Consider the following 14,681-nt stretch of genomic DNA (forward strand, 5'->3'; position numbering starts at 1 on the left):
TCTTTTTCGACTATATATAAGCATTCATCAATAAATATGAATTATCCAAAAATATCGTAAACGACGTGCTGCCCAAGTTGTGATTCACAGACGCGTTTGTTTACTACGTTATTTGATACGTTATTTGATACTCCCAAAATAAGGATGACGTCAAACTGAAATTTAAGCCTTGCTGACCGAGCTAAGGCGGTGAGGCGATACTGCCGCCAAAATTAGTTCGACCCCAACAGACACAAAACATTCGCATTCGCCTGGTATCACAAGACGCGGCTGTGAACTTTGATTCATGACTACGCAGCCATCAACAAACGTGAGTCACCGGTCCTTATATAAACGGTTGCAGCTGCGTGTCACTTCGTCCCGCACCTGCCCTTACATTGCACACAATACGACCACTTCTCCTCCGTCTCCCCCATTTTTACTTATTTCGAGGCTGGTGCATCGTCATTCTGCATCACCATTGCTACATCACCATTTCACGTCGTCTCTTTCTTCTTGATCGTACCACCACCCTTTCCCGACCTCCATGCTGCCAGTTAGACGTAGCACGATGCAGGATCACGACCAGAACAAGAAGAAAAGGCGGTCCATAAGCGGGCCAATCTCTCCGGCAAAACGCCACGAAAACGAGAATCCAGACTCCGAAGAGCGCACGGACGAGTCGCAGAACACCAGGGGCTAGAGACCCCAAGCCGCTCTGTCCCTTGCCCCTCCCAACCACAGTGTGCCGCCTCCCACCATGGCATCCGACCACTCCGAAGCCAACGTCCTGGAGCCGCCAGCCGCGGAGCCGCCATCCGAAGAGGAGCTTGCCTCCTTCTTCTATGGGCTGCTGAGCCGGCCGCGTCTGGTTGCCAGAACAGACGTTGCCGAGAGACCATGGATCGCGCCTCTGTATCGCGAGATGGAAGTGGTTTCCGACCGGGACTTTGTCGACCGGTGGAACACGGCCAAGACCGCCGTCACGGACGCGCTCCGGACGACGCTGGCCAAGCACGGCGCAGACTGGACGATCCTGCTGCCCGTGGTTCTCGGCGCGGCAGTGATCCGCCCCGCATGGCATGACGAGAGCAAGGAGCCCGCCAAGTGGACTGCTTTGGCAGCCCAGGCCGCCGACAAGGTGCCCTCGCTGCTCGTTGGCGTGCGCCGCGGAACGTGTACCTGGCAGAACGGCCTTGCCGCCGCGACCGATTGCCGTGCCGTCGTCGCCGACCACATTGGCGCCCACGTGCACGTGTATGTGGCCGAGCTCGGTCTTATCTCGCTCGCCGAAACCGATGCCAGTTCTGGTGCCGGTGCCGCTCCCCACGAGCCGGATGCAGGACCGTGCTCCGTCCCTCTTCCGCCCTCCTCATCTTCGTCGTCGTCGTCCTCCTCGTCATCCTCCCCTGAGCCAAAGAAGAGCGGCCTGCCACCGCTGTTCGATGTGTTTGATGGCCGTTATGGCGAGACGGGCCCCGGTGCTGTATACATGCACCATCTTGCTCCTGTCATGCAGGCGGTCAATGACCCGATTGTGCGATTTCTCCCATACCCTGGCCAGCGCATTCAACAGGTGGCACCCGACAACAAGAATCAAGGCCTCTCCGGGACCTTGTCCTGTTACTTGCGTCTGACCGCCGCAGACGGCTCGCTGCATGGTGGCCTGTACGGCCTTGCCTCCCGCCACGTTGTGGTCGGCGACAAGTTTGCGCACGGCCGCGACTATCTAGCGCCTCCGAACACCGGCAAAGTGACAGAAGGAGGCCTCCCGACAGAATATCCTGCGCTCCCTGTTTCATGGGGACGCAGCGACGAGATCGCTGAGAGCCGCCGCCTCCTGGAAGAGACTGCGAGCGAGCTGCATGGGCGGCTCCACTTTGTTCGCAAGCACGTGGCCCCCCACGACAGCGACGAGTTGGCCTTTGCGCAGCTGCAACTCGGCGACGCCTGCGTGCGTGACTACATCCCATCGGCGATGCATGCGCTGCAATCTGCGGCCCACACCGACAATTTCGACTCCCGGGAAGGGGACAGCAGCAGCAACAGCGACAACGACAGCGACGCTGCATGCCACCGGTCCCTTGGACATGTCGAATTCTCTGGTGCCCATCGCCACAACCGCCAGAGCGGCTGGAACGATTGGGCTCTGGTCAAGCTCGACCACACCGGGCCGCTGCCGGGCCCCAGTCCGAGCGGTGCGGATATCGAGGGTCCTGCTGTCCGGGCACCGCCCTTTTACACCAACAACGCCTACTTTGGCCGTTTTTTTGCTCGCATTGAGCTGGATGCCAGGAGGCTGAAGATTGCCCAGTCCGAGCGTTACGCCTTGGCGGCGAAATGCGACCGAGCGGGATTCGTCCGTTTGTCGTTACCACGGGCCACCGCGCATGACAAGAGAGAGGAGAGTGCCGATCGCGACATAACCACGCCTACGGCGCAACAGGGTGCCGGCAGTAACGACCAGGGCCGGAAACAGTCCGACAACGGACGGGTCCCCACCCGTTACGTCTACAAGCGTGGTGCTGCTACAGGCGTGTCGATAGGCTTCTTAAGCCCGGTGGAAGCCGTCCTACGCACACCCGTGCCCGGCGAGAACGACATCGTTTCGTGGTCCTGGCCGGTGTTGGGGCTTGTCTGTGAGCGGGACCGGCGTGGCACGAAATCCTACCCGGAGCTGTTCAGCCTCGGGGGCGACTCTGGCGCGTGCGTCTTTGACGCAACGGGTGCCATCGTCTGCATGCTCGACGCCGGTGTTGGTGCCGACGAGGCGGTGACCGTCGTCGGCATGCACCCTGGTGTGCGATCTGCCGTTGACGAGGACAAGGCAGAGGGCCGCAAAGTCGGCGTGGTGGACATCACGCTCACGACTCCCATCGAGTGGGTGCTGGAGGACATCCAGCGCGTGACGGGTCTGACGCCCACCATGCCTTGAGCAGTGTCGCCTGTTGTTTGCATCTTCAGAGGGCTGGACGCCATGGATTAGTTGGTGGTACGCGGTTCTGCTTGTGTTTCGTGGCTTGTTAGTTCTCTTAAGCACAGTCCAGATTCTGATTCTGATTCATATAGATGCTATTGGTCCGATCCTCTTCTTTTTTACTCTTTGTTTTTGCTTGTTTTATTGAAGTTGTCTGAGTTTGTGCCCTGACACTTGAATTCGCGTTCCCTTTCTACTTTATTGACCTTTTACCTCGGAGATCAGAACAGAAGCTCTGACATAGCCTGGTCCAATTAGAGACGAATGGAATTTGACCAAAACAAGAACAATACGGGACGCGGTTTTCCCATTCACGAAAAGAACGGTGCACAATGGACTTGTTCAATGTAAACATGTATTCATGCAAGGCGTAACCTCATACTATAGACGTACTGTAGACAGCGACACAACGCCTTCACCTCGCACCTATCCCCGCCCAGCGGCCTCCACCGCTGACCCTCGTGCATACGTCGGCGGCACCTCCCCGACGCCGCCCACCATCAGCTCTTCGCGCCCCTCAATCATTGTGTACGACGGCAGCGCGTTGTCCGGCGCCGCCTCGTTCCAGGTGCCCAGCGCGTCCGCGTCTTCGGCCGGCCGCCCCAGCTCGCGCGCCAGGTCGGCCAGCCGCGCCGAGTAGTCCCGCAGCACCTCCTCGCCTTCGCGCAGGTACTCCATCAGCTGGTCGCGGCGCTGCTGGACGTCATCGCGGACGGCGCTGCTGTAGAGGGGCACCTCGGAGGCGGCGTAGGGCGGCAGCGTGTTGTCGACGGCGGACGAGTAGGACGGGATGTCGGGCGACGCAGGTGTCGCTGGGGCAGTCGGAGACGGCTGTGGATGGGAGGTCGAGGGGGGCTGCTGTGCCACTGGGGTGGAGGACGGAGTGGATGTGGATGTTGATGCTGATGTTGATGTGGGGCCGGTGGGCGGAGTTGGGGTAAAGGCGGGTGGCGGCGAGGTGGTGCGGTCGCGTGCAGGGGCGGGTGCCGATGTCGTCTGCGGCGCCACTGTCTCGGATGCCGGCTCTGCCGGCCTCGACGTCGTCAGGGTCGGCAGCCCAGCCGGAACGGCCGCCAGGGCCTCGTCGTCGCTCTGGCCTTGGCCCTGGCCGTAGCGCTGGAGCCACAGATTGTGTTCGCGCAGCGACGCGCGCAGGTGATCGAGTTCGGCCGCCAGCGAGGGCGTCAGCCGCTTGAGGTCGTTGTACGCCGTCTCTGGCGACGTGGCATCGTCGGATGTGGAGGCCATTGTGGATTTGCTGTGTTGGTTTGTTGTGTTGGAAAGACGGAAGAAGCAGAGGCAGAAGCGGAAGCAGACAGGAAAGCATGGGCGAATATGGGCGACAGGCAAGGCTGTGGAATATCGCAGCAGGCTGGCGGCTCACTTGACAGAACCCCCACTGCCGTGGCGTTAGCGTGCGGCTGCGCCTCGCTGCAGCACCTTGCAGCGCCATGCAGCGCCATGCAGCACCTAAGTTAGGCTCCAAAGCTGCCCGAAATGCCCGAGCGGTGATCCCATAAGACGAGCACCGCCATTTGTCATTCTGGCCGCCGGCGAAGGGCGTCGATGTCAATGAGCCGACGGAGTGATGTATTATTTATTGTCGAACTAGCAATTTCATTCTGACTTACATCATCGTTTCGCAAACTGCAGTACGACAACGTGAATACTATGTTATGTGGTTGTCATGTACACCATAAAATGAATGCTGACATAAGAATATGTGGAGCGATAAGATAACGCGGTGCATGGCGCTGGCCAAGCGCTAAAAATTACTGGCCAGGGACTCTTTTGGGTCGCGCCAGCAGGCAAACGACACGACAAAGTTGCCACACAAGAATTGACACGACGATTCTATCATCGACGACACCCGTCCACCGACACTCGTCCAACACTGACAACCTTGTCTGTCTGCATCTACGCCACTCCCGACAGGCAGTCGACATGGACTTTTCGTTTGGTGCGGCGGCCGCCGCCGGCAACGTGGCCAAGGGCGCGGCCGGCGCGGACGCCTACTCGTCCTCGGACTCGGGGTCGGACGACGACGGCAACACATACCGCATGCCCTCGACGAACCCCGGCGATGGCGAGTTTGGCGACTTCAACCCGCGGAAACGGCGACGGACGGGGCGCAACGCCAAGGAGAGCGCGGCGCTGGGCATCTTTGGCAGCGACAGTGAGGACGACCACACGCAGCGGCGATGGAAGCAACGGCAGCCGCTGCGGAAGCAGGGCATGAGCTTTGTGTCGTCGGGCGCGAAGAAGGAAAGCGATGACGAGGATGAGGATGAAGAGAGCGAAGAGGACGAAAAGGACGACCATCTTGGCGATGATGGCGACAACAACGACGAAAGCGAAGAGGACGGCCGGTTTGGGCTAAGCAGCGCCGCGCAACGCGCAGCCGGTGTGCAAGACGGCGAAGACTACACGAAGCAAGACGGCGAGGAGGACGACTACGACGATGAGACGCCGGGCATCGGCCTAGGCTTTGGCAGCGTCCGCGGCGGGCTCGGGCGGGGTGCCTCCGACAACGCATCCAAATCGGCGGGCGGCGCCGGTCTTGGCTTCGTGCCGGCCTCTTTCCAGAGCAGTCGAAACGGAGGCCGAAACAGCCACAGCAACCAACGGCGACCACCGCCGTCCTTCCAGCCGGCCAGCTCGGCGTCCCACGACGATGCCGACATCGACACGCAAAACCCGCTCGGCCAGGGCTTTGTCCCGTCCTCGGCGTACGACCCCGTCCTCCGCCCCCAGGGCCAGTCGACCAAAGAACCGCCTCTGGTGGCACGGCCGAGCGCCTTTTCTTCCAAACCGACACGCGGTGGCGCTGGTGGCGGCGCCCGTGGGGGCAGCAGTTTCAATGCCAAATCGTTTGGCGCCCGCATGATGGCCAAGATGGGGTTCGTCGAGGGGCGCGGTCTCGGCAGCGAGGGCCAGGGCCGCAACATTATTATCGAGGCCAACCTGCGGCCACAGGGTGTCGGTCTGGGCGCGGTGCGCGAGAAATCCGAAAAGGAGCGCCAGGAAGAGAAGCGGCAGGCGCGTCTGCGGGGCGAGGCCGTCATCGACTCGGACGAAGAGGAGAGAAAGGTCAATGCGGCCGCGGCTGCGCGCCGAAAGAAAGCCTTGGCGAGTGGCGGCAGTGGCAGCGGCGGCACGAACAGCGGCACCAGCACGCCGCGGCGCGCCAAGAAAAAGTACATGACCATGGACGAGGCCAGGCGGGCGGCGCCCGGTCTGCACATCCCCGAAGCGTTTACACCCATTCTTGACATGACGGGACCGGGCAAGCGACTGTTGACATCGTCGTCGGGGCTCATGACCCCGACCAGCGGAACGGCGGCCGGCACAGCGTCCGCAGCGTCTCCGTTTGTCAGTGGCTCACCGGCTGCAGGCGCAGAAACAGCTGAGCAGGTCGAGGCGCGGAAGCTGGCACGACGCGCACAGAGCGATTTCATGGCGATTCTCGAGGAGTGGCAGAGCTTGCAGAACCGCAAGGCGTTTGCCGAGCTGCAGGCACAGCAGGCGCGGCAGGAATTGGCTGAGCTCGAGGTCAACCTGCAGGCGCACACGGCCATGACGAGTGCCTTTTCCAAGCTGTCGGTAGATAAAGCGGACCACAGTGCCACGGCCGGCCGCATGCGCAATGGCGAAGGTGACACGGTCGATACAGCCGATGCAACCGATACGACCGAGACAACCAACACATGGCGACCGACATGGGACCACACGATTGCGCAGCTGCAGGCCGCTGCCGAGACCATCCCGCCAGCGTCTATGAGCGAAATGAGAGACGCGCTGGCCGACATTTGCGTGGCGGCCCTCCACCCGCTCTTCAAGCAGGCCATCGAGGCCTGGGCGCCGCTCCAGGATCCCAACCAACACCTGGTGGACGGGCTGCTGTCGATCCAGGGCTTGCTCGGCTTTGGTCCGGACGCAGCAGCGGCGCGTACGCTGCTCGAGGCCGACGAAGCGGCCAAGGGCCGCCGCCTCGATCCCTTTGTCTTCCGCAAACACAAGGCGGCCACGGCCACGCCCTACGAAGCCGTGATGTACACGCTGTGGCTGCCGCACGTGTCGGCGGCCGTGCGCACCTGGGACGCCGTGCACGACGCCGACAGCGTGCTCGCCCTCTACGAGGCCTGGCTGCCCGTGCTGCCCGGCTTTGTGCGCGCGCACCTGCTCGAGCAGGACATTGTGCGCCGTCTCGACGAGGCGGTGGCCCGATGGGAGCCCAAGCGGCGCCGGCACAGCGCGCAAACGACGCAGAACCTGCCGCACCTCTGGCTCTTCCCCTGGCTGCCGTACCTGCCGGCGCGCCACGTCGACCCGTCCGCCGCCGACGGCCTCGTGGTCCAGGTCAAGCGCAAGTTCCGGCAACTCATTGACGTCTGGGAATTTTACCGGGGCGTTGTGCCGGGTCTACGGCAATGGAAGGCCGTTTTGCGGCCCAGCGGACGTGGTGCCGGTGATGCCGCGTCGACGTCGGCTGCCTCGTCCGCCTCGTCTGCGCGCGACCAATGGCGTCCGCTCGTCATGTCCCACGTCCTGCCGAGCATGGCGCGCTACGTCCGCGCCCAGTTCCGCGTCGACCCGCGCGACCAGGCCGGCTACCTGGAGGTGATTACGGGCGAGTTCCAGTGGCTGGCGCTGCTGGCGCCCGAGATGGTCGGCGAGGTCATGGTGGCCGACGTGTTTCCCATGTGGCACGAGGCCCTGTACCACCTGCTGACGGACGCGGACGAGTCGCTGGACCGCATCGGGCAGTGGTTCCAGTGGTGGGCCGACAACGTGTTCCCGGCGTCGATCCAGCGGCTGCCGTCGGTGGCGGCCGAGTTTGAGCGTGGGCTGGGCATGATCAACGAGGCACTGGACATTGGCGTCGTGGATGCGACGACGGGTGTCTACGATGCCGACCGTGTTCGCCAGTTCCTGGCGCCGCCCAGCAAGGGGCCGGCCCTCAAGGCGTCATCGTCGTTGTCGTCGTCCCGCCACAACGGGCACCACAGTCGGTACCACCATGGCCACCACCGACAGGCCGACAAGGAGACGCCGACATCGACGCCGGCCGCCCCCGAAAACGAAGAAATGTCCATCCGCCACTACGTTGAGGAATGGTGCGAGTCCAACGACGTGCAGTTCATCCCTGAGCGCAAAAAGGTGCACGCCGAGGGCCGTCCGCTGTATCGCCTGACCACGCGCGGCGACGGGCGCGGCGGCGTGCTGGCCTACTTTAAGGGCGTGCGCCTGTACGCGGAGACGAAAAAGGGCCCCTTGGAAATCCGCGTGGACCGGGAGGACGACTGGACAAAGTTGTTGTCCATGGCGCAGTAGATGCAGACGAAAAGAAGGGTTGACAATTAGTTTATACCAGAAACCAGCGAAATACATTGCATTCTATCCAACGGAAGATGATTGAGAAACAAGAGAGCCAACGAAATGACAAAAAGACATGAGGACAAAACAACACAATAATCTACTGACAACCACATACACAGCTCCCTCACTTCCACACGACATTGTGCAGCCACGCGCCGATGCGCTCCACGTACGCCTTGGTCTTCATCTCCGCGTCCAGCATCGACTCCTCGCCGCCCATGACCTGCCGGATGTTGAAGTTGTCGAAGCCGTGGATCGCGTCCGGCACCAGCAGCCAGTTGACGCTGCCGCTCGCCCACGTCTCGGCCCACCCGTAGCGGTCGTCGCCGCCGTCCGCCGGCTCCAGCGCCCCCTTGCGCTTGCTGCTCGCCCGCTTGCCCACGCACTTGACCCGGTCCACCTTGCTGTCCGGGTCCGGCACCTCGCGGTCCCCCGCCGTCGGCTTCTGCTGCAGCCGGCGCGCCTCGTTGCCCAGCCGGCACGCCAGCCGCCAGCTCTCGTGGGCCAGCATGTCGAGCTCGGCGGCCACCAAATAGACGTGCGGCGGCAGGTCGCTGAGCGACGCGTAGGCGGGGCTCAGCAACGGGTCCGTGAGGTCGTGGCCGTAGGGGATGTAGCTCCAGTCGAAGACGGGCGCCAGCGACGCCAGCGAGTCGATGCGGCTGCCCTGCGGCAGCGGCAGGGCCGGCTTGTAGAAGCGGTTGCGCAGCTTGGCGGCCGGGTCGCGCGACAGGTCGAGGCAGCCGTAGACGCTGACGGCGGCCGACGGCGCGTTGGGCGTGTCGCGGATGCTGGGCAGCTGCGGCAGGGCCAGGGCCAGGTTGCCGCCCGCGGAGAAGCCCAGGACGGCGATTTTGCTCTTGCTCGGGGCGTGTGGCGGCCCGCCGGCCCGCGCCAGTGGCAGCGACTCGTCGGCGACGACGGCGTGGTACAGCGCCTCGAGGTCGTGCAACGCCGTCGGAAAGGGCACGGCGGGCGACTTGCTGTAGTTGAGGCTGATGACGAGCACCTTTTGCGTGTCTGCCAGCGCGCGGTTGTACTCGTCGTCGTCGCGGTTGACGCCGATGCAGAAGCCGCCGCCGTGGATCGTCAGGACGGTCGGCAGCGGTGTGTGTGTCTTGCCCTGGTCGTAGTCGGCCGGGAAGAAGATGCGCGTCGGCAGCGCCGGGCGGCTCTCGTAGGCCTTGACAATGTCCGGCCCGCCCGTCGGTGGGTAAAAGTACTCGCGCCAGCTGCGCACCCACAGCGGCACCGACAGCACGGCACGCAGCGAGTACATGTGGATGGCAAACTCAATCTTCTTGGCCAGCGGCGGCGGCGCGCACGTGAGCGGTTTGTCCTTGGTCGCGGACGCCGTGGCCAAGGGCTCGCCCGGCGCGGCGCGGGAGACGATGGCCATTGTCGGAGTGTGGGAGACGACCGGGAGGACGAGTTCGGAGGACGTGACGGATCGTAGTTGGCAGTCGTGGATCGTGGTCGTGGATCGTGGTCGAGAATACGGTTTCCGAGCAGCGGGCGGTGGATACTGTGCCTTTCGCACTCTAAACGCGGCTCTGCTTGTGTCAGAAGGCAAAGGACGTCTTGTGAAACGCCGAGCAGTGGTATTGATAAGGATGCAATGGCCGTCGGATGTCGTGGGCAGTGGTTTGCTTTTAGATTTGTTTCATGGGCGCATCAGGGAGGAGGACGGATATATGCTGACGGGACCGCGGTGGACTTTGTCTCCGAGATACACCGGCGGGAAGTGGAGGAGGATAGATAGATAATAGATATACAATGTAGAATGTAGAGTGAAAGCTCTGATATTGAATATAGCATCAAGGCAATGTGCACGAGATGTGGGTAGATTAAGAGGAGGAACACAGACAACAAGCAGGGAACAGAAGACGGGCACGACAGGAGGAGAACAGAAACATCCAGACAAGCTCGACAGGAATGGCACAAAATTGCAGCGCAATCTAGAATGTCCCGCACTGGATCTGTGGGAAGAGTGAAAGTGCCCCGATGCCGACTCCCGTCAGTTCCGTCTGATTTTGTTGAGGACAAGTCCTGGCAGAATCACACGGCGATACACGGTAATAAGGGTGGCTTACCAAAGGGACAGTGGTCAATAAAAGTACATCTACAGGCGCGCGTGGTGTGGAGTGACGTCTGTTTTGATAATCTGGCTTTATCGTGGTCGTTGCGGCTGGTGCGTTGCGGCGTCAATAAATGTAAATCTGTTGGGCAACGACATCAAAAAGAGGACAGATTCGGCGACAGCAGATACAGGGAGGACACAGGGACAGTGGAATTATGCCACATTATCGATAAGACACGGAATGGAGAGCAAATGATAGGGGGTCAGAGAGGACGGAGAATGATTCTCGAAGGTCTCGGCATGGCGCAAGGCAGATGCATCGGGATAAAGGCGACTGTGGGTGGGCGTGGGAGGTCAAAACGGCACGGGACAACAGGCAGTCCAAAATAGAACGGCTGTACGCCCAACTTGAGCCGTGTTGCCAGCAGTCGAGCTGTAGAGCCGCGGTATGAAAAATATCAGCAGAGGAAGAAACATAGCAGGCAAGGCAAAATACGATAAAAGGGCAAAAGGGCCGCACACATTTATCCGAACTGCCTGGGCGTGGAACTGTGGGATTCCCTGTTTGAATTGTGTATTTGGTTGGCTTTACGAAGAAGAAAAAAATACTTGGTCCTCGTAACCATTACGGTGCCTGACCACTTAACTTTCAAAACCACAGCAATTCGTCGATGGAGAGCCTCACGTTGTGGTGGGCAACAGATGCAGTTGCAGTGCTGAGCGCACGTATCTGCCCAGGGTCACCCCCATGTCCTCAAACGTTATTGATGACACGGCATAATGCTGAGCAATGCCGCACATTTACGTACATTTTTAAATTTTTTAGATTCTGAAACAACACACCAGCGCTCGGGCAGATATTTGCAGTGCAACGTTGAATTTATCACAGGAATTAAGATGCCGTTGTATACCACGGCCAAGACATATCACCGTCATTAAGAGGCTCAATGTAGGGTCTGTGATAAAGCATCTTGATGCGGAGATTTTGTCTGGTTGATACAAACACCCAATATCCACGAAATGGACAAACAAACAAACGAATCATGCATCATGTACAATGATAACTCTCGCCCCTCAACATGCATCAGATTCGATATTGTAGTTTCGTAGACAAGTATCGGAGGCCATGCTGTGCCCTCGCTCGCCTTTGACAGACAACAGTTGCTTGGGACAACGTTTGACGACATCACAGCATCCAATTGCGCCAAGGCATAGATAAGAAACTGTGCAGCGTCCATCTCGGATCGATCGGCACGGTCGGCTGAAGAACAGATGCAATGACAAGGCGTGCAGGTGCCTCTTGCTTGTTATATTATCTTGCATCGTGCAAAAGCGGAACACGCCTTGACCGGAAGTTCATCCGGATGTTCTTCCGGTGATCTTTCCTTTCCGATCTCGGCAAAATGACGGGTGATGGACTGCCTCCGTTCCACATCACGCCGGCACAACCAAAGCACCCGTCCATGTACATTGCCGCCCGCCCATATTCTATACCTGTTGCTGTTGGCGTGTCCCCCCTCTCGGAGAGAAATGGAGAACAAATGCCCGACGGGAACAGAGTGCTTTGATTGAGTGCTTGATAGGAGACGAAACACGAAACGCGGGGGCCATGGATGTGATCTTGGCTGCAATATGGCTCCCATCGGACAAAAGCGTCCAAGCAACAGGGCATTCAAAAGACTTTGCAGCAAGAATACCGAACCCTTGCCGAGATTTTCCAAGGACGTTAAATCAACGGCATATAGAGCACTCTGCGGGATAGTTGCGGACACGAGAGGGTGGACACCGAGCAAACCACGAACAAGTGTCTTCTGCAGGGAAAACAATAGCACGCAGATATTGTGACATGAACGAAACTGGCACAACGCAGGTAGAATGCAGGCAGAACGCGGGCAAAAATGCGTGATGTCATTGTATTGTGCTCGTCGTCTGCCACACTGCCAAGTCAAAATCAGGTGTGGAATTCCCGTTGTCGTTGGACCTCCTGGCAAGTCAGATAGGGGGATTTATTTTTATTGTTGTATGCTTATTTTGAATACTGCATTGTCAGCACGCACAGCCACTATGCCTCTGCCTCTACAACCGCGGCGTCCTGCTCCACCGCCCCTTGGCGTCTCTGCCGGTTCTGCTGCCACTGCAAGAGAAACGTGCCAATGGTGCCGAGGCCCCCAAACAGAATCAGGATCTGGTAGCCATATTTGTAGTGCGGCGCATCCTGGGTGGGGAAGAGGACGACGGGGATGAAAATCTGCAGCGCGTAGGTAAAGATGTTGCCGGTGGCGACGAGCAGCTGGCGCAGGTTGGAGTCGTGGCCGTTGAGCTCGTTGCCCCAGCCGATGACAATGGGCTGGGCGGCGGAGCCTATGTACGCCAGGTAGTTGGCGGCCATGATGGCCCCCTTGGGGATGTGCCAGATAGAGAGCAGCAGGTTGGAGACGAAGAGGACCAGGAGGATGACGAGCAGGGCCTCGCGGCGGCGGCCGGTGCGGTCGGCCACGATGCCAAAGACAAAGGCGGCCACGATGCTGACGGCGTTGCCGGCCGTGGGCAGCACGTTGACCTGGACGACGGAGTAGCCGACGGCCTTGAGCCACAGGTTGAAGTAGTTGGTGCCCTGGCCGGCCATGGCGACAAACGTGTAGGCGAGCAAAAAGACCCAGAGGCGCCAGTCGGTGTAGACGCGGCGGATGCCGGACCAGGTCAGGCGCTGCGGCGCCCCGCGGCCGATGCGCTCGATGCGCTGCACGCCGTAGGCCTTGTCGTCCTTGGTCCAGTAAAAGGCGCGCGTGGTGTGCGGCAGGTCGGGGATGGCAAAAAAGCCCCAGACGGCAATGGGGATGGAGATGACGCCGTCCATGATGAACAGCCAGCGCCAGCCGGCCAGGCCGTGCACGCCGTTCATGCTCGTGTACAGGCCGGCCTGGATGTAGCCGCTGAACATGCTGGCAATGGCGCTGCACTGCTCAAAGATGGCGACGCGCTTGGTCAGCTCGCGAGGTCCGTACCAGCCGCCGAGCAGGGCGGCGTAGCCGGGGAACGAGCAGGCCTCGAACAGGCCGACGAAGAAGCGCAGGACGTACAGCTGCTTGACGTCCTTGACGGCGGCCATGGCCATGACGAGCACGGACCAGGCGATCTCACAGGCGGGGATCCAGATGGAGGGCCGGACGTACTCGAGCTGGATCATCTGCGACGGGATGGTGCCGACCATGATGCCCACGCTGAACCAGGTGACGATCCAGTTGCGCTCGTTGCCGTAGAGCCCGAGATCCGCCTGCATGCCGCTGACAAAGGCGTTGCTGTAGTTTTGCTGGTCGAGGTACTTGATGAAGTAGCCGAAGCAAATGTAGGTGCTGCACGGTCAGGTTCTTCGTCTTCTGTTTCATATATACATATCGTGTCACTGTTCCTGGAAACAACGTACAACAAAAAGAGATCCAGCTTCTGGACATAGCGGCGGTTGCGTGCATCGCCCTCGACCGAGTCCCAGACGAGGCCAACGAGCCATCGCCACCAGGTGGACTTGGCTGGTGGCGCCAGGGGCTCCGCGGAGGCAGGGCTGACCAGAGCGCTGTCTGAGTCGACTTCGGTGACGACATGGCTGGTGGCCGACGATTTGGACTTGCTGGGCGACGTGTCGTCCGCGACAGAGTTGCTCGAAGAGGAGGCCATGGCTGGCAGTTGTGCGACGTCTCGACCACCGAGATAGACGGCATGCGCGTGTCTCCGCCTCCGCGGTAACTATATAACCTGCGGACGAGGCATAGGAGACGTCGACGTTCACCGCGGTCTATATCATGACGCACGTTTGTCATTGCGCACCGGCAGTCGAATAGGCTGTCTATCAGTGTCGTCATTCCGCCCTGTTCACACGTTATATGCGGGCAAGCGCGTCATCGTTGCATGGGAGTATTTCATAGGCCGGCGACTGGACTGTCGGAGAGACTCTCAAGAGATAGCCGGCAGACGGGGAGCATGCAGTTTACTCTTCCTGTCCGAAAAGGGCAATTGTTTCGGGAGGTGATGGCCGGAGGTCGACCCAAGTCCCAGTTGTCAGTGCTATGCATACGGCAACTACCGTGACAGTATGACGGGCATGGCAGAGGCGTGAATCGTGCGTAAAACGTGGCAGACAGCTGCGCGTGTTGGGCGATTCGCCATATTGGCGTCGGATACGCGATGCGCGATGCTTGACAAGAAGACTAGCGGGAATAAAAAAAAGGGATAAGAGATTCAACGCGAGACAGGTTTATGGACTGCAGAGTG

The 14,681-nt window shown here is 60.2% G+C and overlaps 5 protein-coding genes across 5 annotated transcripts; 2 read left to right on the plus strand and 3 right to left on the minus strand.

Moving 5' to 3' along the window:
- Positions 1-739: 739 nt before the first annotated feature.
- SPSK_08722 (uncharacterized protein) lies at positions 740-2,914 on the plus strand (the record flags this gene model as incomplete). The annotated part of the gene is made up of 1 exon (XM_016735310.1): positions 740-2,914. One exon carries the CDS (start codon positions 740-742, stop codon positions 2,912-2,914), a length of 2,175 nt encoding a protein of 724 aa, XP_016586914.1.
- A 468-nt stretch (positions 2,915-3,382) lies between these two features.
- SPSK_09705 (uncharacterized protein) lies at positions 3,383-4,204 on the minus strand (the record flags this gene model as incomplete). Its single annotated transcript, XM_016736276.1, has 1 exon — positions 3,383-4,204. One exon carries the CDS (start codon positions 4,202-4,204, stop codon positions 3,383-3,385), a length of 822 nt encoding a protein of 273 aa, XP_016586915.1.
- A 696-nt stretch (positions 4,205-4,900) lies between these two features.
- Positions 4,901-8,290, plus strand: SPSK_08398 (tuftelin-interacting protein 11; the record flags this gene model as incomplete). Its single annotated transcript, XM_016734996.1, has 1 exon — positions 4,901-8,290. The coding sequence occupies one exon, from the start codon at positions 4,901-4,903 to the stop codon at positions 8,288-8,290; it is 3,390 nt and encodes a 1,129-aa protein (XP_016586916.1).
- A 169-nt stretch (positions 8,291-8,459) lies between these two features.
- On the minus strand, positions 8,460-9,734 carry SPSK_09323 (uncharacterized protein; the record flags this gene model as incomplete). The annotated part of the gene is made up of 1 exon (XM_016735897.1): positions 8,460-9,734. One exon carries the CDS (start codon positions 9,732-9,734, stop codon positions 8,460-8,462), a length of 1,275 nt encoding a protein of 424 aa, XP_016586917.1.
- A 2,743-nt stretch (positions 9,735-12,477) lies between these two features.
- SPSK_09073 (uncharacterized protein) lies at positions 12,478-14,087 on the minus strand (the record flags this gene model as incomplete). The annotated part of the gene is made up of 2 exons (XM_016735653.1): positions 12,478-13,768; positions 13,840-14,087. 2 exons carry the CDS (start codon positions 14,085-14,087, stop codon positions 12,478-12,480), a joined length of 1,539 nt encoding a protein of 512 aa, XP_016586918.1.
- Positions 14,088-14,681: the final 594 nt, after the last annotated feature.

This window comes from Sporothrix schenckii (assembly GCF_000961545.1).
Source record: "Sporothrix schenckii 1099-18 chromosome Unknown Cont44, whole genome shotgun sequence".
Taxonomy (NCBI): domain Eukaryota; kingdom Fungi; phylum Ascomycota; class Sordariomycetes; order Ophiostomatales; family Ophiostomataceae; genus Sporothrix; species Sporothrix schenckii.